Source organism: Giraffa tippelskirchi, chromosome 13 (assembly GCF_054371585.1).
Source record: "Giraffa tippelskirchi isolate mGirTip1 chromosome 13, T2T-mGirTip1v1.2.pri, whole genome shotgun sequence".
In the NCBI taxonomy this organism is placed as follows: domain Eukaryota; kingdom Metazoa; phylum Chordata; class Mammalia; order Artiodactyla; family Giraffidae; genus Giraffa; species Giraffa tippelskirchi.
In genome coordinates, this window is record NC_137287.1 from 22,922,972 (window position 1) to 22,948,070 (window position 25,099).

Consider the following 25,099-nt stretch of genomic DNA (forward strand, 5'->3'; position numbering starts at 1 on the left):
GATGAAAAAAAAAATTTGGCACCTGCTCCACTCCTCACACCCTTTCCATTCTCTAGCCAGCATCCCTATTGCCAGATACCCTCCCCCAAATATTAAGTAATAATGGTAATAGCAATATCCCTAATTCTTGATTTTTAATAAAAATAGTTTCACTGATAGGATAATATTTACTGTTGAGTATGAGTAGTTAGTTGTTTATATCAAATATAATTAGTTTTGTAAATATTTTAACACCTATCTTCCTTACTAGGCTGTAAGCTCTTAAAGACAGAAATCATGGCTATTTTGTTCATTCCTAGTGTAATGACTGAAATAGCACAGATGCTAGCTATTTGCTGACTTTTTAAATTATTAGGAAGAAACATCATGTTTAACAAATATTGTTGAAATTTGTAATTGTGGATAAGGTACATGATTTTGGTACAGGAAAACTGAGGTTTGGAATTTTCCAAGGATTCCTGCTATTTGTAGATTCCATTTTTAAAAAATATTGAGGTTATATATCTGATAATTCATCCTTTTCAAATCTTGAATTTTTGTTAACAGGGAATTATATCAGATTTGTTTCCTGGAGTTATTCTTCCAAAGCCGGACTATGAAGTTTTTATGGAAGTACTAAATGCGAACATCAAAAAGATGAAACTTCAGCCAGTACCTTGGTTTATTGGGAAAATTATCCAGGTTGGTTCCATGTACCTATGTGGAAATGTACCTGTTTATTGTTTGCTGAGGTCAGAAATCAGAAAGAACTATGGTAGATTTGAACTGATGGCAGTTGGAAATGCCTCATTAGAGCTGGAGGTAGAGATGAAGACACTTAACAATCCATTGTGCCTTCAATTTTCATTTCCAGGAGTTGACATTTAAAATTCAATATTTTTCCTATCACCATCTTCCCTGGGGTTTCTTTTTTTTTTCAATTTAGGGATGAAATAGAACCTTTCAGGGCATTGTGCTTTGAATTAGTCAGGACTTTTTTGGTTCCCAATGATAGAATGTGAATGTGAACGTTGCTCAATTGTGTCTGACTCTTTGCAACCCCATGGACTATACAGACCATGGAATTCTCCATGCCAGAATACTGGAGTGGGCAGCCTTTCCCTTCTCCAGGGGATCTTCCAAACCCAGGGATCGAACCCAGGTCTCCCACATTGCAGGCAGATTCTTTACCAGCTGAGCCACAAGGAAAGCCCAAGAATACTGGAGTGGGTAGCCTATCCCTTCTGCAGGAGATCTTCCCAACCCAGGAATCAAACTGGGGTCTCCTGTATTGCAGGAAGATTCTTTACAAACTGAGCTATGAGGGAAGCACCCTCCCAATGATAGAAATTCAATTCAAACTATCTTAGTTGATAAAAGGGGATTTACTCACCTAACTTGAAAAGTCTAGAAATATGTTGGCCTCGGGCATAGTAGGATACAGATTTTATTTAGATAATGTCATCAAGAATCCATCTCTCTTCATTTCTGGATTCTGCTTCTCTCTGCATGAAAAACTCATTCTCAGTTAGGCCCCCAGTAACCTCAGTCTTAAATTGTCTCATGTTCAAGTCCAGAAGGAAAAAGAACATCATTCTCAGAGCATCCTCGGCAAAAAGTCTCAGGATTAGCTTTGAATGGTGTTGATAAAGTCACATGACCATCCCTGAACCAATTACAAAGATAAGAAGGAGACAGCAATACCCTACCTCTGCCAGAAGTGGAGATGGAGTCAGAGCCACCCAAGTCAAGTCATGTGTACTGAAACATAAAGTGGTGTTTCCTCAGGGAAAATCAAGGTGCTGTTATTAATACATGAAAGAAGTGTCTCTACAGTCTCAATCCTGGAGAACCTTAGTGAAACTTCACCTAATTTCAGGTTTCCTTCCCTACGATCACTTTCTATGTAAAACTACCTTAAAGACATAAGCTGAATAATGTAAGTCTCAAATACACTTTTCTGCAGAATCATAGGACAGAACTACAAGGGACCTTAAATCCCATCTGGTGTTTGGCCCCATAAGAACACTGGCATCCAGAGAGGGAACAGATTTGGATTCATATAGACCTCGTTTCAAATCTCACCCTTTTCCGGTTTTTGCTGTGAGATTTTAGGCAAGTTAGTTCACCATTCTGAGCCCCAGTTTCCTCATCTATAAAATAAAGAGAATAAAACCTTTCCCATACAGTAATATTGAGACAAGAAATATGTAAATTGCCAGATACAGTGCCTGATTACTGTATCATTGTCAACCCCACCATCTCCACAGACATGCGAAGCATCATCATTTCACAAAATCATATTGTTATTTAGAATCAAAGATCAAGGTTCGGACCGAGGTCTCCAGATTCTGAATCAGAATAAAATTTCTAGGAATACAAATTTTTCCCAGGGCTTCCTTGGTGGCTCAGTGGTAAAGAATCCACCTGCCAACGCAGGAAACACAGATTCAATCCCTGATCCAGGAAGATCCCACATGCTGTAGAGCAGTTAAGCCCATGAACAACAACTATTGAGCCTGTGTTCTAGGACCCAGGAGCCAAAACTACTGAGTGCATGTGCCGCAGCTACTGAAGCCCACAAGCTCTAGAGCCTGTGCTCCACAATAGCAAAAGTCATCACAATTAGCAGCCCGCACACCACAACTAGAGAGGAGCCCCTGCTTGCCACAACTAGAGAAAAGCCCATGTAGCAACAAAGACCCAGCACAGCCAAAAACAAATTAATTTTTTAAAATTACTAAAAAAGATTTCCCCTACTCTCTCATTAAGAATAATATTTTTCCTTACTATGTCATCAAGTGTGGTAGTTTTGACACAATTCATTTAACTCAATATTGAATCCCAATTATTCATTGGGATTTTATAGATGCACTATATATCAGTTCAGTTCAGTGAGTTCAGTCGCTCAGTGGTGTCTGACTCTTTACGACCCAATGGACTGCAGCACTCCAGGCTTCCCTGTCATTCACCAACTCCTGAAGCTCACGCAAACTCATGTCCATCAAGTTGGTGATGCCATCCAACCATCTTATCCCCTGTCGTCCCCTTCTCCTCCTGCCTTCAATTTTTCCCACCATCAGGGTCTTTTCAAACGAGTCAGTTCCTTGCATCAAGTGGCCAAGTATTGGAGTTTCAGCTTCAGCATCAGTCCTTCTAATGCACGTTCAGAACAGATTTCTTTAGGACAGACTGGTTGGCTCTCCTTGCAGTCCAAGGGACTCTCAAGAGTCTTCTCCAAAACCACAGTTCCAAAGCATCAATTCTCCGGTGCTCAGCTTTCTTTATAGTCCAATTCTCACATCCATACATGACTACTGGAATACCATAGCTTTGACTAGACGGACCTTTGTTGGCAAAGTAACATTAAAAATAGCGTTTTAATATGCTGTCTAGGTTGGTCATAACTTTTCTTTCAAGGAGCAAGCTTCTTTTAATTTCATGGCTACAGTCACCATCTGCAGTGATTTTGGAGCCCAAGAAAATAAAGTCTCTCACTGTTTCCATTGTTTCCCCATCTATTTGCCATGAAGCGATGGGACTGGATGCCATGATCTTAGTTTTCTGAATGTTGAGTTTTAAGCCAAATTTTTCACTCTTCTCTTTCACTTTCATCAAGAGGCTCTTCAGTTCCTCTTCGATTTCTGCCATAAGGGTGATGTCATCTGAGGTTATTGATATTTCTCCCAGCAAATTAATTCCAACTTGTGCTTCATCCAGCCCGGCATTTCACATGATATACTCTGCATATACGTTAAATAAGCAGAGTGACCGTATACAGCCTTGATGTACTCCTTTCCCGAATTGGAACAAGTTTGTTGTTCCATGTCCAGTTCTAACTGTTGCTTCTTGACCTGCATGCAGATTTCTCAGGAGGCAGGTCAGGTAGTCTGGTATTCCTATCTCTTTAAGAATTTTCCACAGTTTACTGTGATCCACATAGTCAAAGACTTTGGTGTAGTCAATAAAGCAGATGTTTTTCTGGAACCCTCTTGCTTTTTCGATGACCCAACAGATGTTGGCAATTTGATCTCTGGTTCCTCTGCCTTTTCTAAATCCAGCTTGAACATCTGGAATTTCACAGTTCACATATTGTTGAAGCCTGGCTTGGTGAATATTGAGCATTACTTTGCTAGCGTGTGAGATGAGTGCAATTGTGCAGTAGTTTGAACAGTCTTTGGCATTGCACTTCTTTGGGATGGGAATGGAAACTGACCTTTTCCAGTCCTGTGGCCACTGCTGAGTTTTCCAAATTTGCTGGCATATTGAGTGCAGCATTTTCACAGCATCATCTTTTAAAATTTGAAATGGCTCAACTGGAATTCCATCACCTTCACTAACTTTGTTCCTAGCGATGCTTCTTAAGGCCCACTAGACTTGGCATTCCAGGATGTATGGCTCTAGTGAGTGATTAACACCATCGTGGTTATCTGGGTCATGAAGATCTTTTTTGTATAGTTCTTCTGTGTATTCTTTCCACCTCTTCTTAATATCTTTTGCTTCTCTTAGGTCCATACCATTTCTATCCTTTATTGTGCCCATCTTTGCATGAAATCTTCCCTTGGTATCTCTAATTTTCTTGAAGAAATCTCTAGTCTTTCCCATTCTATTGTTTTCCTCTGTTTCTTTGCATTGATCACTGAGGAAGGCTTTCTTATCACTTCTGGTTATTCTTTGGAAATCTACATTCAAATGGGAATATCTTTCCTTTTCTCCTTTGCCTTTCATGTCTTTTTTTTTTGTCTCAGCTATTTGTAAGGCCTCCTCAGACAACCATTTTGCCTTTTTGCATTTTTTCTTGGGGATGGTCTTGATCACTGCCTCCTGTACAATGTCACTAACCTCTGTCCATAGTTCTTCAGGCACTCTATCAGAGCTAATCCCTTGAATCTATTTTTCACTTCCACTGTATAATTGTAAGGGATTTGATGTAGGTCATACATAAATGGTCTAGTGGTTTTCCCTACTTTCTTCAATTTAAGTCTGAATTTGGCAATAAGGAGTTCATGATCTGAGCCACACTCAGCTCCCGGTTTTGTTTTTCCTGACTGTATAGAGCTTCTCCATCTTTGGCTGCAAAGAATATAATCAATCTGATTTCGGTATTGATCATCTGGTGATGTCCATGTGAAGAGTCTTCTCTTGTGTTGCTGGAAGAGGGTGTTTGCTATGACCAGTGTGTTCTCTTGGCAAAACTCTGTTAGCCTTTGTCCTGCTTCATTCTGTAGTCCAAGGCCAAATTTTCCCATTCCTCCAGGTATTTCTTGACGTCCTACTTCTGCATTCCAGTCCCCTCTAATGAAAAAGACATCTTTTTAGAGTGTTAGTTCTAGAAGGTGTTGTAGGTCTTCATAGAACCGTTTAACTTCAGCTTCTTCAGCATTATTAGTTGGGGCATAAACTTGGATTACTGTGATACTGAATGGTTTGCCTTGGAAATGAACAGAGATCATTCTGTTGTTTTTGAGACTGCATCCAAATACTACATTTCGGACTCTTTTTTGACTATGATGGCTACTCCATTTCTTCTAAGGATTCTTACCCACAGCAGTAGATATAATGGCCATCTGAGTTACATTCAGCCATTCCAGTCCATTTGAGTTCGCTGGTTCCTAAAATGTCAATGTTCCCTCTTGCCATCTCCTGTTTGACCACTTCCAATTTGTCTTAATTCACGAGCTTAACATTCCAGGTCCCTATGCAATATTCCCTATGCAATATTGCTTTTTACAGCATCAGACTTTACTTCCATCACCAGTCACATCCACACCTGGGTGCTGTTTTTGCTTTGGCTCCATCTCTTCATTCTTTCTGGAGTTATTTCTCCACTGATCTTCAGTAGCATATTGGGCACCTACCGACTAGGGGAGTTCATCTTTCAGTGTCCTATCTTTTTGCCTTTTCACACTGTTCATGTGGTTCTCAAGGCAAGAATACTGAAGTGGTTTGCCATTCCCTTCTCCAGTGGACCATGTTCTGTCAGAACTCTCCACCATGACCTGTCCATCTTGGGTGGCCCTACATAGCTCTGCTCATAGTTTCATTGAGTTAGACAAGGCCGTGGTCCATGTGATCAGGTTGGTTAGTTTTCTGTGGTTTTCATTTTGTCTGCTCTCTGATGGAGAAGGATAAGAGGCTTATGGAAGCTTTCTGATGGGAGAGACTGACTGAGGGGGAAACTGGGTCTTGTTCTGATGAGTGGGGCCATGCTCAGTAAACCTTTAATCCAATTTTCTGATGATGAATGGGGCTGTGTTCCCTCCCTCTTGTTTGACCTGAGGCCAAACAGTGATGGAGGTAATGAAGATAATGGCACTGTATATATACTATCGTTTAACTAGGCATGAGTTTTTATTTTCAATATTTTATTGTGAATATTTTAAACATGCAGAAAAATTGAAAGTATTTTGCTGAGAATACCTATGTACCCACCACTGAGATTTTATAATGAACATTTTATAATACTTGCTTTATCACTTATCTGTACATCCATAATCCACTTATCTTACTTTTTATGTATTTCAAAGTAATTTTCAGACCTACAGGTAAACTTTTATATAGTTTGAATATTTTAGTACCAATTTTCAAAAACAAAACATATGAGGAGATCCCTGGTGATCCAGTAGTTGAAAATTCACCTTCCAATACAGGGGACTCGGGTCAAATCCCTGGGTGGGAAACTAAAATCCTACATGCTGCAGGGCAACTAAGCCTGTGCTTCACAATGCATGCTGCAATGAAGACCCAGCACAGCCAAAAATATATGTATGGAGTTACCATCCCTTTTGTTATATTGATACCTTAATAATTCATTTTGGGCTTTGCTTATAGCTCAGTTGGTAAAGAATCCACCTGTAATGCAGGAGCTGCTGCTAAGTTGCTGCTAAGAGTCAGACACGTCAGTCGTGTCTGACTCTGTGCGACCCCATAGACGGCAGCCCACCAGGCTCCCCTGTCCCTGGAATTCTCCAGGCAAGAACACTGGAGTGGGTTGCCATTTCCTTCTCCAATGCATGAAAGTGAAAAGTGAAAGGGAAGACGCTCAGTCATGTCCGACTCTTAACGACCCCATGGACTGCAGCCTACCAGACTCCTCCGTCCATGGGATTGTCCAGGCAAGAGTACTGGAATGGGTTGCCATTGCCTTCTCCAGTAATGCAGGAGACCCTGGTTCAATTCCCGGGTCAGGAAGATCTCCTGGAGAAGGGTTAGGCACCCACTCCAGTATTCTTGGTCTTCCCTTGTGGCTCAGCTGGTAAAGAATCTGCCTGCAATGTGGGAAACCTGGGTTCTATCCCTGAGTTGGGAAGATCCCCTGGAGAAGGGAAAAGCTGCCTACTCCAGTATTCTGGCCTGGAGAATTCCATGGGCATTCTCCCTGTATAGTCTATGGGGTTGCAAAGAGAAGGACATGACTGAGAGGCTTTCACTTTCAGTAATCCATTTAAAGGTGTGTGAGGAGGAAGGTGAGAGGCTATTGAAGCATAAGTGACTTTTTTTTTTCTAATGCACAGTCAACTCACTTATCTTTATTCTATCTGAAATGTCTTTCCTACTTGAATGTAAACCTTACTTGATGGTTGGGGATTTTTTTGTTTTATCCTCTGTGTCTATAGCATCTAGAACAGTGTCTAGCACATAGTAGGTGTTTAACAAATATTTGCTGACTCACTTTTATCAGTACCTGTACCACCCCTATTGTCTTTATTTAGACCCTCTGTATAACTGAATTCCAAGGTGAAAAATGTATGTTAGTTGCTCAGTCATGTCTGATTCTTTGCAACCCCATGGACTGTAGCCCCGCAGGCTCCTCTGTCCATGGGATTTTCCAGGCAAGAATACTGAAGTGGATTGCCATTTCCTCCTCCAGGGAAAGTGAAAAATAATGAGAACATAATCTTTAAAATAAAAAGCTTCACATACTCCCTTTTTCTGAGAGATTCATAGTTTAGAAGGAGAGAGAAAACATGTCACATTAATACAAATGACCAAAGCGTTTTCATTTCAGCTATCATAGACTACTCATCATAGACAGAACAATTAGAAAATTCAAAAAATGAGCTTCCACTTTGATATTGATTCTCAAGGGTCAGGGCTAAAATTACATGGAAGGTCATTTGTATTTTACAGCATCTCTCCTGGCTCATAAAATACATTTTAATCTATTGAGAATTCAAATTAAGTCAGAGTAGCATTTAGGCCTTGGGAAAGGAAATTTCCAATAGAAATACAATTTGCTAAAATGACCACTGTCTCCTTTTCCTCTTTAAAAGCAAGTAGAAATGGTGTAATGAAAAGATTAGCAGCATTGAAATCAGAGGCCTTGTGGTTAAATCCTGGTTGCACCACTGATGAGCTTGGGCAAGTTAGTTAACCTCTCTTGGGCTCAGTGTTCCCACCATTTGAATGGAGAAGGCAGTGGCACCCCATTCCAGTACTCTTGCCTGGAAAATCCCATGGATGGAGGAGCATGGTAGGCTGCAGTCCATGGGGTTGCTAAGAGTCAGACACGACTGAGCAACTTCACTTTCACTTTCATGCACTGGAGAAGGAAATGGCAACCCACTCCAGTGTTCTTGCCTGGAGAATCCCAGGGACGGCAGAGCCTGCTGGGCTGCCATCTGTGGGGTCGCACAGAGTCGGACATGACTGAGGTGACTTAGCAGTAGCAGCAGTAATGATGCCTGGTGGCTCAGTTGGTAAAGAATCCTCCTGCAGTGCAGACCTGGGTTCAATCCCTGGGTTGGGAAGATCCCCTGGAGGGAGGGCATGGCAACCCACTCCAGTATTCTTGCCTCAAGAATCCTCATGTACAGAGGAGCCTGGTGGGCTGCAGTCCATGGGGTCATGAAGAGTCAGACACGACTGAGTGACTAAACACAGCACACACAGCACAAGACGATGCCTGAGTGGATTAAATGAAATGACTTAGGTGAATCACTTCATGTTTAGTACATGGAGAGGTGCAGAGTAAATAGTATTTCTCATCCCTTAAATAATCTGAAATGCACATATATATTATTATTCATCCAAAACATATTTAAACAATAGATGAAAAAAAGGACTGTAGCCCTCATTCCATGTTGACTTCTGACTAATTGCAATTCTGGGAGGTTTACAATGATTAACTTCGTGCATGATTTTTCCTCCCAGATCTACGAGATGATGCTGGTAAGACATGGCTATATGATTGTTGGAGATCCCATGGGTGGCAAGACTTGTGCCTATAAAGTGTTGGCTGCAGCTCTGGGTGATTTATACGAAGGTAAAACTCACATCCCCGACTTCCAGGGAGAACAAGTGTCCCCACTTAGTTGACTGGTTCCATAGAGATGATGCTAGACTGTTAGCTTTGCCATCCTTGGATTGTGATATTAGAGCCAAAAATAGAACATGGCACACAGGGGTCTGCAGGCAGAAAATAAAGACAGGGAGAGCTTCTAACGGGGGGTTCATTCATGTGCATCATTAGGCTGGAGGAATTTTCTCAAATGCTGTGCTGTGGTTTCTCCAAAAGTTTCCCAATGAGAGGGAAACTCCTGCCACTTGCCTAAACAAAACTGTTCTAAAAACAGATCACTGCATGGTTTCTGTTTTCTTTCCATCCTTTCTTTGCCTCTCTTTCTTTGTCTTCCCTTTCCTTTTTTTCTGCCTCCCATTCTCCCTCCCTCCTATCCACTCTGCTTCCCTCCCTCCCTCCTCCTTTCCTTCTTTCCTTCCTTTCATTTAATGTAGAAGATAAGGTCTCAGACTTTTGAATCAGACACAGACCTTGGGCAAGTTACTAAACCTCTCTTTGCCTCTGTTTTCCCAGAGGCATCATTGTGATAATGGGATCATTGTGATAATTAAATGAGATTATACAGGTAAATAACCTAGTACAGTGTCTACTCAACAAATAAAAGCTATGTCTATTGCCAGAGAAACAGTTTAAGGGTTTTTCCTTTTATAAAACACAAAGCTGTGGTTTTGAAAAGCAGTACCTTGCTCTGCCTGTGTTTACACAATCCCTTCCAGTATGCTTTGTTTTAATATTTTTTGTAATAACATGGAGTTACTGTTGGATTTTTGAGATTTTTGTTTTCAGCACTGACTTGACATTAAAAACTAATTTGGGCATTTCAAACTTAAATAGTAATTTAGGTATTGAATATAGTTTAGGAAACTAAATGAAGAGAAAGGAGGCTACCCCCATCGTCTTTGCCTCAGTATTCTGCAGGAACAATTCTTTATTTAGTTCATGGTTCATGCACTCCAGTCTTTCCTTACTTTGAAGGATCATGTAAGAGTGTGGTTACTTTCTGTTATTAAATACATATGATGTACCATCCATCAGCCTGTGTATTCCAGTTAGGTCCTGGTGCTCTATTCTCAGGAAACACTTACTGATCAACTAAAGAAGAGGCTTCAGGGCTTAGTTAGCCCTTCAGATAGAGGAAAAGGAAAGTAACCATCTTTTACCTGTCAGTTGTTTCCTCATCTCAAGTCAAACCCAAGGTTCTAGGGCAGCCATGAAAGCCTTTACTGCCTGAGTTATTTTAGGCCCAGACAGACTTTATTTAGATCTGACTGGCTCATTTGACTTGTTTGAAATGAGCGTCAGAAGACAATATGGTGAGAAACTAATAGCTGTAATAACCTAACAATTTAAGGCATTGCCTGTCCAGTTATCCCAATTTTTATACAGAATGAGTATAAATTTTATAAGAACTATCCTTGGATGGCATGATGATAAATTTGTTTAACCTTTTAGATGGCATTGACTCTTGTCTAATATTCTGGTCTCACCAGAAACTTTGTAACTTGTGTTGGACCTTCTTGTCCAGCCAACCAGATGGAAGAGTTTGCTGTGGAGTATAAGATCATTAATCCCAAGGCTATCACCATGGGGCAGCTGTATGGGTGCTTTGACCAAGTGAGCCATGAATGGACAGATGGTGTCCTTGCCAATGCTTTCCGAGAGCAAGCATCTTCTTTGTCTGATGACCGCAAGTGGATTATATTTGATGGGCCAGTGGATGCTGTTTGGATTGAAAATATGAACACTGTTCTGGATGACAATAAAAAGGTACCTGTCTGATATCACTTTTACATGGATGGGGAATAAACTCTTTTATTGAAGTGAGTGATTGATCAAGACTATATAATGTATATACTTATTTACACTGAGAATAAATGCCACATAAGAAAGTAACAGTTATCAATTCATGAATTATGCTTTTGTTTTTACCTGTAGTGGGTAAGTTGAGTGTTATTTTGAAATACTGTTGTATAATGGTTAAAAGCCTTGGTTCTGGCTTCAAATTGGACTACTAGCTCTACAACTGAGCAAGTTGGGCAAGTCACATAACTTCTCTGAACCAATTTCTTCATTTGTAAAAAAGGTTGTAATAACATAGGGGTGTTTATAATGAAGATAGTCCATACAGAGCACCTGATATATGGGATGTATTTTGGTTATCCATTGCTGTATAAATAAAGATGCAAACTATCTTAATACTCAGTGGCTTAACTTTCCTCATGATACTATGGATTATAAATTTTGAAAAGGCTCAAAAGGGCTAAGCTAATCTTCATGATATCATCTGGGGTGGCTAGGGCTAGAGGAGCCACATCCATGGAGGCTTCTTCACTCAGATTTTGGGGGCTCTTTCCTCCTTGATTTGTCTATCTCTCCGTAACTCTCTGTCTCTGTCTCTCTTTGTCTCTCTCTCTGTCTCTCTCTCTGCCTCTCTTTCTCTCAAATAGCATCTTATCCTCCAGGCCTGTCCACATGATTTGGGCTTATCATTTGGTGGTCTTGGAGTAGTGGCACTCCTTACTTGGATTTGCAAGAGGCAGGAAATTAAAATCTGGGCTTGGAACTGGCACAGACAGCATTGCTGCTGCTGCTGTTGCTGCTAAGTCGCTTCAGTTGTATCCAAACTCTGTGCGACCCCATAGACGGCAGCGACCAGGCTCCCCCATCCCTGGGATTCTCCAGGCAAGAACACTGGAGTGGGTTGCCATTTCCTTCTCCAATGCATGCAAGTGAAAAGTGAAAGTGAATTTGCTCAGTCGTGTCTGACTCTTAGCGACTCCATGGACTGCAGCCTACCAGGCCCCTCCGTTCATGGGATTTTCCAAGCAAAAGTACTGGAGTGGGGTGCCATTGCCTTCTCTGGCACAGCATTACTTTCTCTGAATTTTGTTAACTCAAAGAAGTCACAGAACCTTTCCAGATTCAAGGAAGTAGAGAAATAGATGCCCTCTTTTGATGGAGGTGGGTGAGATCACACTGCAAAAGTACACGTGGGTTAGGAGACATTGCAGCAGTCTTTGGAAGATGCATTCTGCCTACTGCAGTAAGCATAGTGGCAAAGAGCTTAGTCTCTGGAGCTGGACAGCCTGGGTTCAGATACTATCTTACCACTCAGCAGTCATGTGACCTTAGGAAAGCTATACCTATACCTCATTTGCATCATCTGTAAAATGAGGATAATAGTGTCTGTGTTATAATATTGTTAGCAAGATTAGATAAATTAATATTTACAAACTGCTTATAATAGTGCCTTGCATGTAGCAAGTGCTATATAAGGGTTAAAATAAAATAAAATAATATTTATCACCTTTTCAAGGAAGAATTCTTACACTGACTATACTTCCTTATCAAATCAAAATATATTTTCCAACTGCATCTACATTTCACAAGACTAAGAGTGAGTCATGCTCAACAATGGAAAGCCTAATTATCCAAATTACACACGTACACTAATAATAGCATGTTCATAATTTTGATTATATAACATATAAATATAGAAGTGAGTTTTATTCCGTGATATGGACTATGTTATATAAACTAATTGTACACATGTATTGGTTGGTCTTGAGATCAGAAGTATAAAGAGTCAGTGAAATTCCTGATGGATGGCTCTTCTCAGCTCTGAATGAAATCAAACTACTGTCACAGCTATGGGTCTATTTTACTTTTTTTTTTATATTCAGAGATGACACTGTTAGTGGTGTTAGTCCCATAACAGTTGTGACCTTTCTGGGATTGCAAGTAATGACCTGATTACAGACATGTTTGATGTGGGTCAGGTAATTTGCAAGAAGCTCTTTAAACTCCAACTTAGGAGGAGAAACATGGAGTGGTGGAATTTCTTCTTTTCCCCTGAGAGACCAAGGCCTCAAGCCATCTTAGGACTTAAACATCTCACTTCAACCCATGTTGGGAAATGAGAAGCTGTGCCACAGACTTAGTGTATATCCTCAGAGGCCGACCTGTATATTTGAACTATTTTCTGTGGGGATATACCTGCTAAACACTAGGGCTTCTAATGATCTTTCCATTTCAAAAATGATATGGAGATATTCTTGTCACTCTAACCCTGGACCAGTCCCTGAGGGATTCCAGAAGGAGTCTTTGTGGGAAACTTGAGAAAATAAAATAGGATGCCAGTGTGCAATTAAGTTCTGTGTTAAACACTGAGGAAGGAACCATGAAACTAGCTGTAATCTGATAATTTCTAGATTCTACATCTAAGGCTGCAATTCAGTGGTTCTCTGACTTCCCTATTTAACATTACATCTCACCAGACACAGCATTTTCCAACCCTCTTCTACTTTTTATCCAAAGCATTTTCATCCTTGTATAGCCTATATATTTTGCTTACCATCTGTTTCCTCCCAGCAGAATGCAAACCTTAAGAGGACAGGAATTTTTTTGTTTATTTTATTCTGCGCAGCTAGCATCGTGCCTGGCACAGAGTAGGTGCTCAAGAAACATTTGTTGAATGAATTCAAACCGTCTCTGTCTCCACTGAGGCCTTTTATTTGCAGATAGGATTCAACACATTTGCTGCCCTCTACCCCTCTGCTTTGTACTTTCAGCTGTGTTTAATGAGCGGGGAGATTATCCAGATGAGCCCCAAGATGAGTCTGATCTTCGAGCCAGCTGACCTGGAACAGGCCTCCCCAGCCACTGTGAGCAGGTAAGTCAGCTTGCATGGGCCCCCTGAAGGAAGGCGAAGCCTTACTAACCCTAAGCGGGAGGAAAAGCTCTAAAAATCCACAAATACGATTAAATTCTAGCAGATCATCTATATTACCTTTTGTCAGACTTTGTCATAAAATCAGTCCTCAATCCACACTGCTGGTAGGAATACAAAATCAGACAAACACTTTGGATAAGATGCTTTTGAACTGTGGTGCTGGAGAAGACTCTTGAGAGTCCCATGGACAGCAAGGAGATCCAACCGGTCCATCCTAAAGGAAATCAGTCCTGAATATTCATTGGAAGGACTGAGGCTGAGGCTGAAACTCCGATACTTTGGCCACCTGATGTGAAGAACTGACTCATTTGAAAAGACCCTGATTCTGGGAAAGATTGAAGGTGGGAAGAGAAGGGGATGACAGGAGATGAGATGGTTGGATGGCATCACCGATGCGATGGACAAAAGTTTGAATAGGCTCGAGGAGTTGGTGATGGACAGGGAAGCCTGGTGTGCTGCAGTCCATGGGGTTGCAGAGTCAGACACGACTGAGTGACTGAACTGAACTACTTCCTAAACTTGAACCTTCATACGCCTCATGGCTGAGCAATTCTGCTTCTGAGTATATACTAAAAATAAACCTGTACCCATGTACAACAGGAGACATGTACCAGAATTTTCAGAGTAGCACTATTCACAATGACACTTAGAAATGACCCAAATGCTCATTAATAGAAGAGAATGAGAAAGTATAATAAAATTACAGATTGTAGTGTTTGTATGTCATTCAAAATAAGTGAACTGTACTGATAAGTGACTATATAGATAAATCTTAATAAAATTAAAGATAAAACCTTAGCAGTATTATCTATAAAAGTAAACCTGTAGGGCTTTTCTGGTGGCTTAGTAGTAAAGAATCCACCTGCCAATGCAGGAGACACGGCATTGAACCCTGATCTGGGAAGGCCTCACATGCCTCAGGGCAACTAAGCCCTTGTGCCACAACTACTGAGCCTGTGCTCTAGAGCCCAGGAGCCACAACTACTGAAGCCTGCGTGCCTAGAGCCCAAGCTCCACAGCAAGAGGGGCCACTGCAGTGAGAAGCTCATGCACCGCAACTAGAGAGTAACCCCCCACTCACCACAACTAAAGAAAAGCCTTCACGGCAACGAAGACCTAACCCAACCAAAAATAAATAGTAAATAGGTATTTTTTAAAATGCAAGAAAGGTAAGACTGTAATATTACATGCAGCATAGTATCCGCTTTTAAATTATTAAAACCAGCTAAACAACTAAATATGTATATGTGTATAAAACTATAAGAAGGTAAGAAATCAAAGGACCAGTGAATGTGAGATTCAAGATACTGTGTAATCTCAGGTGGGGAAAGCCAGGGGGCTAGGATAAGGGAGACTTTATAATTAGATAAAGGTTATTGTCAAAACCCTAGCTTCTGCCTGGGTGTTGGGTTCATGGACACTGATTACATTATTGAAAACTATTAACTAAGAAGGGTCATGCATGGACTAATGATGAGTGTGCCAAGGATAATAATTAATCCAATCATGTACCTCCAGTCCATAACAAATAAAGTAATAAAAATAAGCCCACATTCCCAAAGGCAATGTAAGGAAGTAAAAAGAGCACATGGCAAGTTAGACCAGCCTGGGCTCCCACCTTGAGCATACCACTTGCTAGCTGTGTGACCTCTTCCAAGTCAATTAGCCTCTCTGAGCTACTGTCTCCTCATGTCTAAAATGTAAACCATAAAGAGGAATATTTAGAAATGAAGGCCATTAAGACTTAGCATAGTGGCTGACACATAGTAGATGCTGAATAAATAGTAGCCAGTGTTAGTAACAAAGAGGAGTGTGCCTAGGTATAACAGAATGGGGAAAAAATTGCTAAATAAAATGTTACATGTCAGTACATGGTAATGTGCTAACGCTATGAAAATTATAATAGTAGTTTTCATTGATTAAGAGTGTTCTGTGTGCTAGACATAGTGCTTAACTCTTTATTGGCCTTTCATTTAACCATTATAATAATCTTATAAGCTACTTATTTTTTATATTCTTCAGTTTACAGACAAGGACACAAATTCAGAGACAGTAAAGAAATTTTCCCAAGGTCACTCAATTAGTAGGATCTGGGGCTGAGATTTGAATACAGGTCTCAAGACCCCACTCTTAGCACTGGTCTCTACCCTTTCCTGGCAAAATCTGTGCATCTTTCCTTTGGCTTGGAGCTGGTGAAGGTCTGTGCTCCAACCCAAGCTCCAGCTATTTACCTCACCCCTCCATGCTTGGGAGCCCAATGTGAACCAGGCTGGTCCTCTGTTTGTGCTTGCCAGGTGTGGGATGATCTACATGGAACCCCATCAGCTAGGCTGGAAGCCCCTGAAGGATTCATACATGGATACCCTGCCTTCCAGTCTCACTGAGGAACACAAGGAATTGGTGAGACCCTCTGGTCCCTTTCCTTTCTGTCCTTCCGTGTCTCCCAACTCCTCATCTCAAAGGCCTTCTAGGATCGTTTTCATGTTCATAATTACAGAAGGCAAGGAGGGGCAGGAAATTCCCTGACTGTCCCCAATTACCTTGCTTCCTGACTTCTTGCCATTATTATTTTATTTTATTTTGCGTGTGGAGCTGGAATTGTGTAGTCAATTTCTGCTTTCTCGTCCATCTTCTCCATTACTTCTTGACTCCTCAGTGGAGAATTCTGGTGCTTGAGAAATGTTCTATATGATTACTGGGATGTCACCTGTTGACCCTTTGCCCACCGGCAGAAATGCCTTTGGAAGTTGCTCTAGAGGTGTACCAGGTTAGGAAGATCTGTGTTCTTTTTCCTGCCGCTTCCCATCCCTGCTACCTAGACTCCATACCTCCTAAATCTAGGGAGCCAAAACCAATGAGAAATTCTCTTAGTGCAGCAGTAAGAGTGTCCGTTTTCTTCTTCCCTCCCTAGAAGAGGTGTGAATGTTCGGGTTAGATTAGAACACGTGCAGATGATGGAAGTAGGAAGAGAGAATGAGTGCTTATGATACTTCTTGCCTTTTGCTGCATTAACAGGGTTCCCTAGTAAAGTTTCCCATGGAAGAAGCCAAGAAGGATTTGAGTTAGATTCTCTTCTCACTGTAGAAATGCTCTGGGGATCTGCATAGGATGGCCCCTTTATATCACATTTGTATACATGTACTATATACATGTCTGTATATACATGTACGTACTGTATACATGTATATAATATACATATTATATATATATATAATGTTTATGTACAGACACATGTCCAGATGCATAGTCAGAAGCCAGTCTACACATGCACAGGAAGACTTCACAGACTTCCCAGTGGCCTGAGTAGTCTAACTTCTTACCAGGACTTCTGAGATTGTGATTCCACCCAGTCTGCCCCTCTAGCCTCATCACCTACACTCCTCTCAGCCTCAGCTTATTACCTTCCAGCTCTAGGGTCTTGTTTCCATTCCTAGAAAACCCCAGATTTTACCTCCTCAAGGATTTTGCACTTTTTATTCCTCTTTCTGGAAATCTTGCCCCATTTAGTCTCATAAGGGTTGATTCACCTTTGTCATCCAGGTGTTAGCATAAAGGCCCCCTTCTCCAAGAAGTCTTCCCTGACCACCCTATTAAACTCTTCTTGGTTTTTCCATTGTAATACATTTATTTGTTTCCTGCTAGTACATTCGGAGAAGGCAATGGCACCCCACTCCAGTACTCTTGCCTAGAAAATCCCATGGACGGAGGAGCCTGGTAGGCTACAGTCCATGGGGTCGCTAAGAGTCGGACACGACTGAGCGACTTCACTTTCACTTTTCCCTTTCATGCACTGGAGAAGGAAATGGCAACCCACTCCAGTATTCTTGCCTGGAGAATCCCAGGGACGGCGGAGCCTGGTGGGCTGCCGTCTATGGGGTCACACAGAGTCGGACACGACTGAAGTGACTTAGCAGCAGCAGCTAGTACATTCCCGAATTTGTAAATACTTACGTCATTTCCTTGCTTGTTTAATTATTTATTGTCTCCCCTCCCTGGTGGCTCAGAGGTTAGAGCTTCTGCCTGCAATGTGGGAGACCTGGGTTCGATCCCTGGGTCGGGAAGATCCCCTGGAGAAGGAAATGGCAACCCACTCCAGTATTCTTGCCTGGAGAATCCCATGGACAGAGGAGCCTGGTAGGCTACAGTCCATGGGGTCACAACGAGTCGGACACGACTGAGTGACTTCACTTTCACTTTCACTTTCTTTCACTGCCCCTGAGACTGTAAACCATGAGAACAGAGACCTTGTCTATCTTGTTCATCATTTATCCTTAGCACCTATCACTCTGCATTTAGTAGATGCACAATAAATATTTGCTGACTGAGTACCACATATCCATGTACTCATACATAGTCATTGTTGTTGCTTAGTCACTTAAATGTATCCAGCTCTTTGCAACCCCATGGACTGTAGCACACCAGGCTTCCCTGTCCTTCACTATATCCCAGAGTTTGCTCAAACTCATGTCCATTGACTCAGTAATGCCATCCAACCATCTCATCCTATGTCACCCCCTTCTCATCTTGCCCTCAATCCTTCCCAGCATCAGGATCTTTTCTAATGAGTCGGCTCTTCACATCAGGTGGCCAGAGTATTGCAACTTCAGCTTTAGCATCACTCCTTCCAATGAATATTCAGGGGATTTCCTTTAGGATTAACTGTTTTGATCTCCTTGCTGTCCTAGGGACTCTCAAGAGTCTTCTCCAACACCACGGTTCTAAAGCATCAATTCTTCGGCACTCAGTCTTCTCTATGGTCCAACTCTCACATCTGTACATGACTGCTGGAAAAACCATAGCTTTGACTGTGTGGACCTTTGTCAGCAAAGTACTGTCTCTGCTTTTTAATACACTGTCTAGGTTTATCATAGCTTTCCTCCCAAGGAGCAAGCATCTTTTAATTTCATGGCTGTAGTCACCATCTGCAGTGATTTTGGAGCCCAAGAAAATAAAGTCTGTCATTGTTTCCCCATCTATTTGCCATGAAGTGGTGAGACTGGATGCCATGATCTTAGTTTTTTGAATATTGAGGGTTTTTTAATTTATTTTTTTATTGAAAGATAATTGTTTTACAGAATTTTGTTGTTTTCTGTCAAACCTCAACCTGAATCAGCCATAGGTATACATATATCCACTCCCTTTTGAACTTTTCTCCCATCAAATGTTGAGTTTTAAGGCAGCTTTTTCACTCTCCTCTTTCACCTTCATCATGAGGCTCTTTAGTTCCTCCTCACTTTCTATCATTAGGATGGCATCATGTCCATATCTAAGGTTGATAATATTTCTCCCGACAGTCTTGATTCCAGCTTATGATTCATCCAGCCCAGCATTTCTCATGATGTACTCTGTAGATGTTAAATAAGCAGAGTGACAATATACACCCTTGATGTACTCTTTTGCCAATTTTAAACCAGTCCATTGTTTCATGTCCAGTTCTAACTGTTGCTTCTTGACCTGTACACAGGTTTCTCAGGAGACAGGTAAGGTGGTCTGGTATTCCTGTCTCTTTTTTTTTTTTTTTTTTTAATAAATTTATTTATTTTAGTTGGGGGCTAATTACTTTACAATATTGTAATAGTTTTTGCCATACATTGACATGAATCAGCCATGGGTTTACATGTGTTCCCCTTCCCGGAACCCCCACCCACCTCCCTCCCCATCCCATCCTTCTGGATCATCCCATTGCCCCGGCCCTGAGCCCTTGTCACATGCATCGAACATGGAATGGTGCTCTGTTTCACATATGACAATACACATGTCTCAATGCCATTCTCCCAGAACGTCCCACCCTCACCTTCTCCCTCAGAGTCCATAAAATTGTTCCATGCATCTGTGTCTCTTATTCTGTCTCGCATATAGGGTTATCGTTACCATCTTTCAAATTCCATATATATGCATTAGTATACTGTATTGTTGTTTTTCTTTCTGGCTTACTTCACTGTGTATAATGGGCTCCAGTTTCATCCATCTCAGTAGAACCGATTCAAATGTATTTTTTTTAATGGCTGAGTAATATTCCATTGTGTATATGTCTCTTTAAGAATTTTCCAGTTTGCTGTGATCCACACAGTCAAAGGTTTTAGCATAGTCAATGAAGCAGAAGTAGATGTTTTTCTGGAATTCTCTTGCTTTTTCTATGATCCAGCAAATATTGGCAATGTGATTCTCTGATTCCCCTGGCTTTTCTAAATCCAGCTTGTATATGGAGGTTCTCGGTTCATGTACTGCCGAAGCCTAGCCTGAAGGATTTTGAGCATTACTTCCTAGCATGTGAGATGAGTGCAACTGTGCCATAGTTTGGACATTCTTTAGCATCGCCCTTCTTTGGGATTATACATATAAGAGCATCTGTACACTTATATATGCACACATATCCACGTATAATCACCTATGAGTGTATTTAGTGATGACCTGCCTACTTACAAAAAAATAACAAGGTAATTTTCAGTAAGAGTCACAAAGTTTAAGAAAAATGAAAAAACACTAAAATAAGAGGAGAAAATCAAGTAATTTCTTTCTAAAGAGTAAGTGGGTAGGGAGCAGAGCCAAGAGAGAAGAATCATCATACCCACCAGTAAGTATGTACATACATACATATAAGTGGGGAATTACTGAAAATAAGCCCGGGCCTCTCAGTGTCCACTTTCTACAGGAGTCCTGCCTTATGAATGCCAGTCAGTCATTTCCAAATAAGTTGTTTAGAATTCCTAACATTTTTCTATAGAAAAGTCAGATACAGTGGCTCCTGGAACCTAAAACTGTTCCATGCATCCTGTAGCTGACCCATCGTGGCTCCAGACTTTTCTTCTGTATTCAGCTCAGTAGAATGGGAGGAGTGGGCATAGTCAGTGGACTGCACGTTAAATAGGAAGCTGGGGGCACAGGTCTTGTTGCCTATGGACTTTCTTCAATATACCTAGACTCAAAAGTCATCAGTAGTCTTATCTTAAGCTTCCTTGAGGTGTACCAAGTTCTTAAACACACTTGTTAATGTCAAATTTTACTTTTACTCTTAGGTCAATGACATGTTCATGTGGCTTGTCCAGCCCTGTCTTGAATTTACTCGCCTTCAGTGTAAATTTGTGGTCCAAACATCTCCCATCCACCTTGCCTTCTCAATGATGAGACTATACTCCTCTCTTCTTGGTAAGTACTTCCCTACAATTCTTAAGCCAAAACAAGGGTATGCCTTGGCTATTTTTATGCCCCCACCCATGCTAGTCCCCCCATAAATTACAATGAGACCAGCATTTTGGTCAAGAACAAACAAGTCTTTTGAGTGTACATAGTAGAGTTTGCTGGAAAGAGTCCATATATTTTGGCTTAATTTTTCATTGACTTCCTGGGTATTCTTGTGCAAATTAGCCCATTTTTCCTCAGGCTTAGATTCCTCCAGACAATGGGAATAATAATTCCTCTTCCTCTTTACCTATCAGGGACGTCCTGGAGGAAAATGAATTTAGATGGCATGTGTAAATGTGTGTCAGAAAAAAGATTCTGAAAAGATTGGAAGTTTTCCCCATGTTAAAAAATTTACATTACAAAAAATTTGAATTCACAAAGCACATAGATACACTATAAGAAAACTGATCACTTTGGTCTCCAAAACTATGGAACTACTCCAGGACATGGAGAACCACTGGTTTAAATGAATCATTGTTTTAAATGTCCTGGAGAAGTTCTCTATAGCTGTCTCACACAAATCAAATTTCACAGAATTCTACTGGAAATGATAGAATATATGTTAATTTGGGGAACTTTTCAGTTCAGTTCATTCACTCAGTCGTGTCCGACTCTTTGCGACCCCATGGACTGCAGCATGCCAGGCCTCCCTGTCCATCACCAACACCTGGAGTTTACTCAAACTCATATTCATTGAGTCAGTGATGCCATCCAACCAACTCATCCTCCGTCGTCCTCTTCTCCTCCCGCCTTAGTATCCACATATAAGTGATATCATACAGTATTGTCTTTCTCTGTCAACTTATTTCACTTTAGCATAATGCCTTCCCAGTCCATCCATGATGCTGCAAATGGCAGAATTTCATTCTTGTTTATGGTTGTATATTATTCCATTGTATATGTATACCACATCTTCATCTGTTCATCTTTTGATGAACACTTAGGTTGCTTTTATATCTTGGCTATTACGAATAATGCTGCTATAAACATTGGGTGCATGTATCTTTTTTAATTAGTGTTTTTGGTTTTTTCTCAGTATGTATCTAGGAGTGGAACTACTGAGTCATCAGTCAGTCAATTCAGCTGCTCAGTCGTGTCTGATTCTTTGCAGCCACATAGACTGCAGCACGTCAGGCTTCCCTGTCCATCACCAGCTCCCAGCTTGCTCAAACTCATGTCCATCAAGTTGGTGATGCCATCCAACTATCTCATCCTCTGTCATCCCCTTCTCCTCCCACCTTCAATCGTTCCCCGAATCGGGGTCTTTTCAAATGAGTCAGGTCTTCGTTTCTGGTGGCCAAAGGATTGGAGTTTCAGCTACAACATGAGTCCTTCCAATGAATATTCAGGACTGATTTTCTTTAGGATGGACTGATTGGATTTCCTTGCAGTCCAGGGGACTCTCAAGAGTCTTCTCCAACACCGCAGTTCAAACGCATCAATTCTTCAATGCTCAGCTTTATAGTCCAACTTTCACATCCATACATGACCACTGGAAAAACCATAGCTTTGACTAGATGGACCTTTGTTGACAAAGTAACGTCTTTGGTTTTTAATATGCTATCTAGCTTGGTTATAACTTTTCTTCCAAGGACCAAGTGTCTTTTAATTTCATGGCTGCAATCATCATCTGCAGTGATTTTGGAGCCCAAGAAAATAAAGGCTCTCACTGTTTCCACTGTTTCCCCATCTATTTGCCATGCAGTAATGGGACCGGATGCCATGATGTTAGTTTTCTGAATGTTGAGTTTTAAGGCAACTTTTTCACTCTCCTCTTTCACTTTCATCAAGAGGCTCTTTAGTTCTTCTTCACTTTCTGCCATAAGGGTGGTGTCATCTGCATATCGGAGGTTATTGATATTTCTCCTGGCAGTCTTGATTTCAGCTTGTGCTTCATCCAGCCCAGCGTTTCTCATGATGTACTCTGCATATAAGTTAAATAAGCAGGGTGACAATATACAGCCTTGACATACTCCTTTTCCTATTTGGAACCAGTCTGTTGTTCCATGTCCAGTTCTAACTGTTGCTTCCTGACCTGCGTACAGGTTTCTCAAGAGACAGGTCAAGTGGTCTGGTATTCCCATCTCTTGAAGAATTTCCACAGTTAGTTGTGATCCACATAGTCAATGGCTTTGGCATAGTCAATAAAGCAGAAATAGGTGTTTTTCTGGAATTCTTTTGCTTTTTCTATGATCCAATGGATGTTGGCAATTTGATCTCTGGTTCCTCTGCCATTTCTAAAACCAGCTTGAACATCTGGAAGTTCACGGTTCACGTATTGCTGAAGCCTGGCTTGAAGAATTTTGAGCATTACTTTGCAAGCGTGTGAGATGAGTGTGATTGTGTGGTAGTTTGAGCATTCTTTGGGATTGCTTTTCTTTGGGATTGGAATGAAAACTGACCTTTTCCAGTCCTGTGGCCACTGCTGAGTTTTCCAAATTTGCTGGCATATTGAGTGTAGCACTTTCACAGCATTATCTTTTAGGATTTGAAATAGCTCAGCTGAAATTCCATCACCTCCACTAGCTTTGTCCATAGTGATTCTTCCTAAGGCCCACTTGACTTCCCATTCCAGGATGTCTGGCTCTAGGTGAGTGATCACACCATCGTGATTATTTGGTTCATGAAGATCTTTTTTGTACAGTTCTTCTGTGTATTCTTGCCATCTCTTCTTAATATCTTCTGCTTCTGTTAGGTCCATACCATTTCTGTCCTTTATTTTGCCCATCTTTGCATGAAATGTTCTGTTGGTATCTCTAATTTTCTTGAAGAGATCTCTAGTCTTTCCCATTCTATTGTTTTCCTCTATTTCTTTGCACTGATCACTGAGGAAGGCTTTTTATCTCTCCTTGCTATTCTTTGGAACTCTGCATTCAGTTGGATACCATTTCTTTCTCAAGATAACACATAATTCAAAATGATGGTGAATCTTCTTATAGCTTCTGCTCCATGAACATATTTTCTCAGCCCATTTCTTCCAGAGGCACATAGGTGTAGATTTTTTTTAAAAAAGTAAATTGAAAATAATTGAGCTGAGACTCTCTTTAACCAAATATTAAAATTAAAATTACAGACAGTATTTGTAGAAGCACAGGAATTACATACATTATATATTTGTATTTTTATTTGTAAATTTTTCATACTTTCCCAAGCTCCTTTCACTGTCCTTATATAGTATTTCCTCAAGGAAAGAAGGCACCAGCATGAGAAATGGATTTACTGTCTACAGACCTGTAGCCTCAACTCTTGTCTTCCTGAATCCATAACTGTGAATCCTCTCAGGAGTGCTGAAATACTCACAACTGCTAAAAACTGGGGAATAGGGATTTCCCTGGTGGTCCAGTGCTTAAGAATTCACACTCACGATGCAGAGGGCTCAGATTCCATCCCTGGTCAGAGAACTAGATTCTGAATGCCAAACAAAGTTCTTGATGCTGCCAAAAAAAAAAACAAAAAAACTGGGGCATCCGCTTAAATTTGATTTTGGAGCTATAACATTTAACACTGTCAATGTTAAAATGCAAGAACATGGTAGCTATGATTAGCAAGAACTTGAGATAAGGAACACTGAATACAGTTTTAGCTTTTATTTTGAAATAACTTTAGAATTAAAGAAAACTTACTGAAAGAATGTAGAGTTATATATGCTCTTTACTTAGATTTCTTTAATGTTAACATCTTATATAACCAAGGAACAATTATCATAATAAGGAAATTAACATTGATACTATACTATTAACTGCATTTTATCTGAGTTTCACATTTTTCCACAAATTCTTCTGTTCCAAGATCCAATTCAAAATGCCACGTTGTACTTAATTGTTGTATCTCCTTGGTCTCCTACAAGCTATGACAGTTCTTATGCTTTTCCTGGTATTTCATAACCTTGTCACTTGGTGAATACT

At 40.8% G+C, this 25,099-nt stretch overlaps 1 protein-coding gene across 3 annotated transcripts in view; it reads left to right on the forward strand.

The window, feature by feature from the left end:
• DNAH3 (dynein axonemal heavy chain 3) overlaps positions 1-25,099 on the forward strand; it is a 221,930-nt gene that overhangs the window by 105,057 nt on the left and 91,774 nt on the right. For all 3 annotated transcript variants that reach the window (XR_014072618.1, XM_081554574.1, XM_081554575.1), the window contains exons 34-39: positions 547-681; positions 9,133-9,244; positions 10,806-11,047; positions 13,852-13,952; positions 16,307-16,412; positions 21,029-21,158. Coding sequence is in view for 2 of the 3 variants with exons in the window: in XM_081554574.1 (XP_081410700.1) it covers positions 547-681; positions 9,133-9,244; positions 10,806-11,047; positions 13,852-13,952; positions 16,307-16,412; positions 21,029-21,158 (826 nt within the window). In the remaining variant the exon portion in view is untranslated. The remainder of the gene's footprint in view (positions 1-546; positions 682-9,132; positions 9,245-10,805; positions 11,048-13,851; positions 13,953-16,306; positions 16,413-21,028; positions 21,159-25,099) is intronic.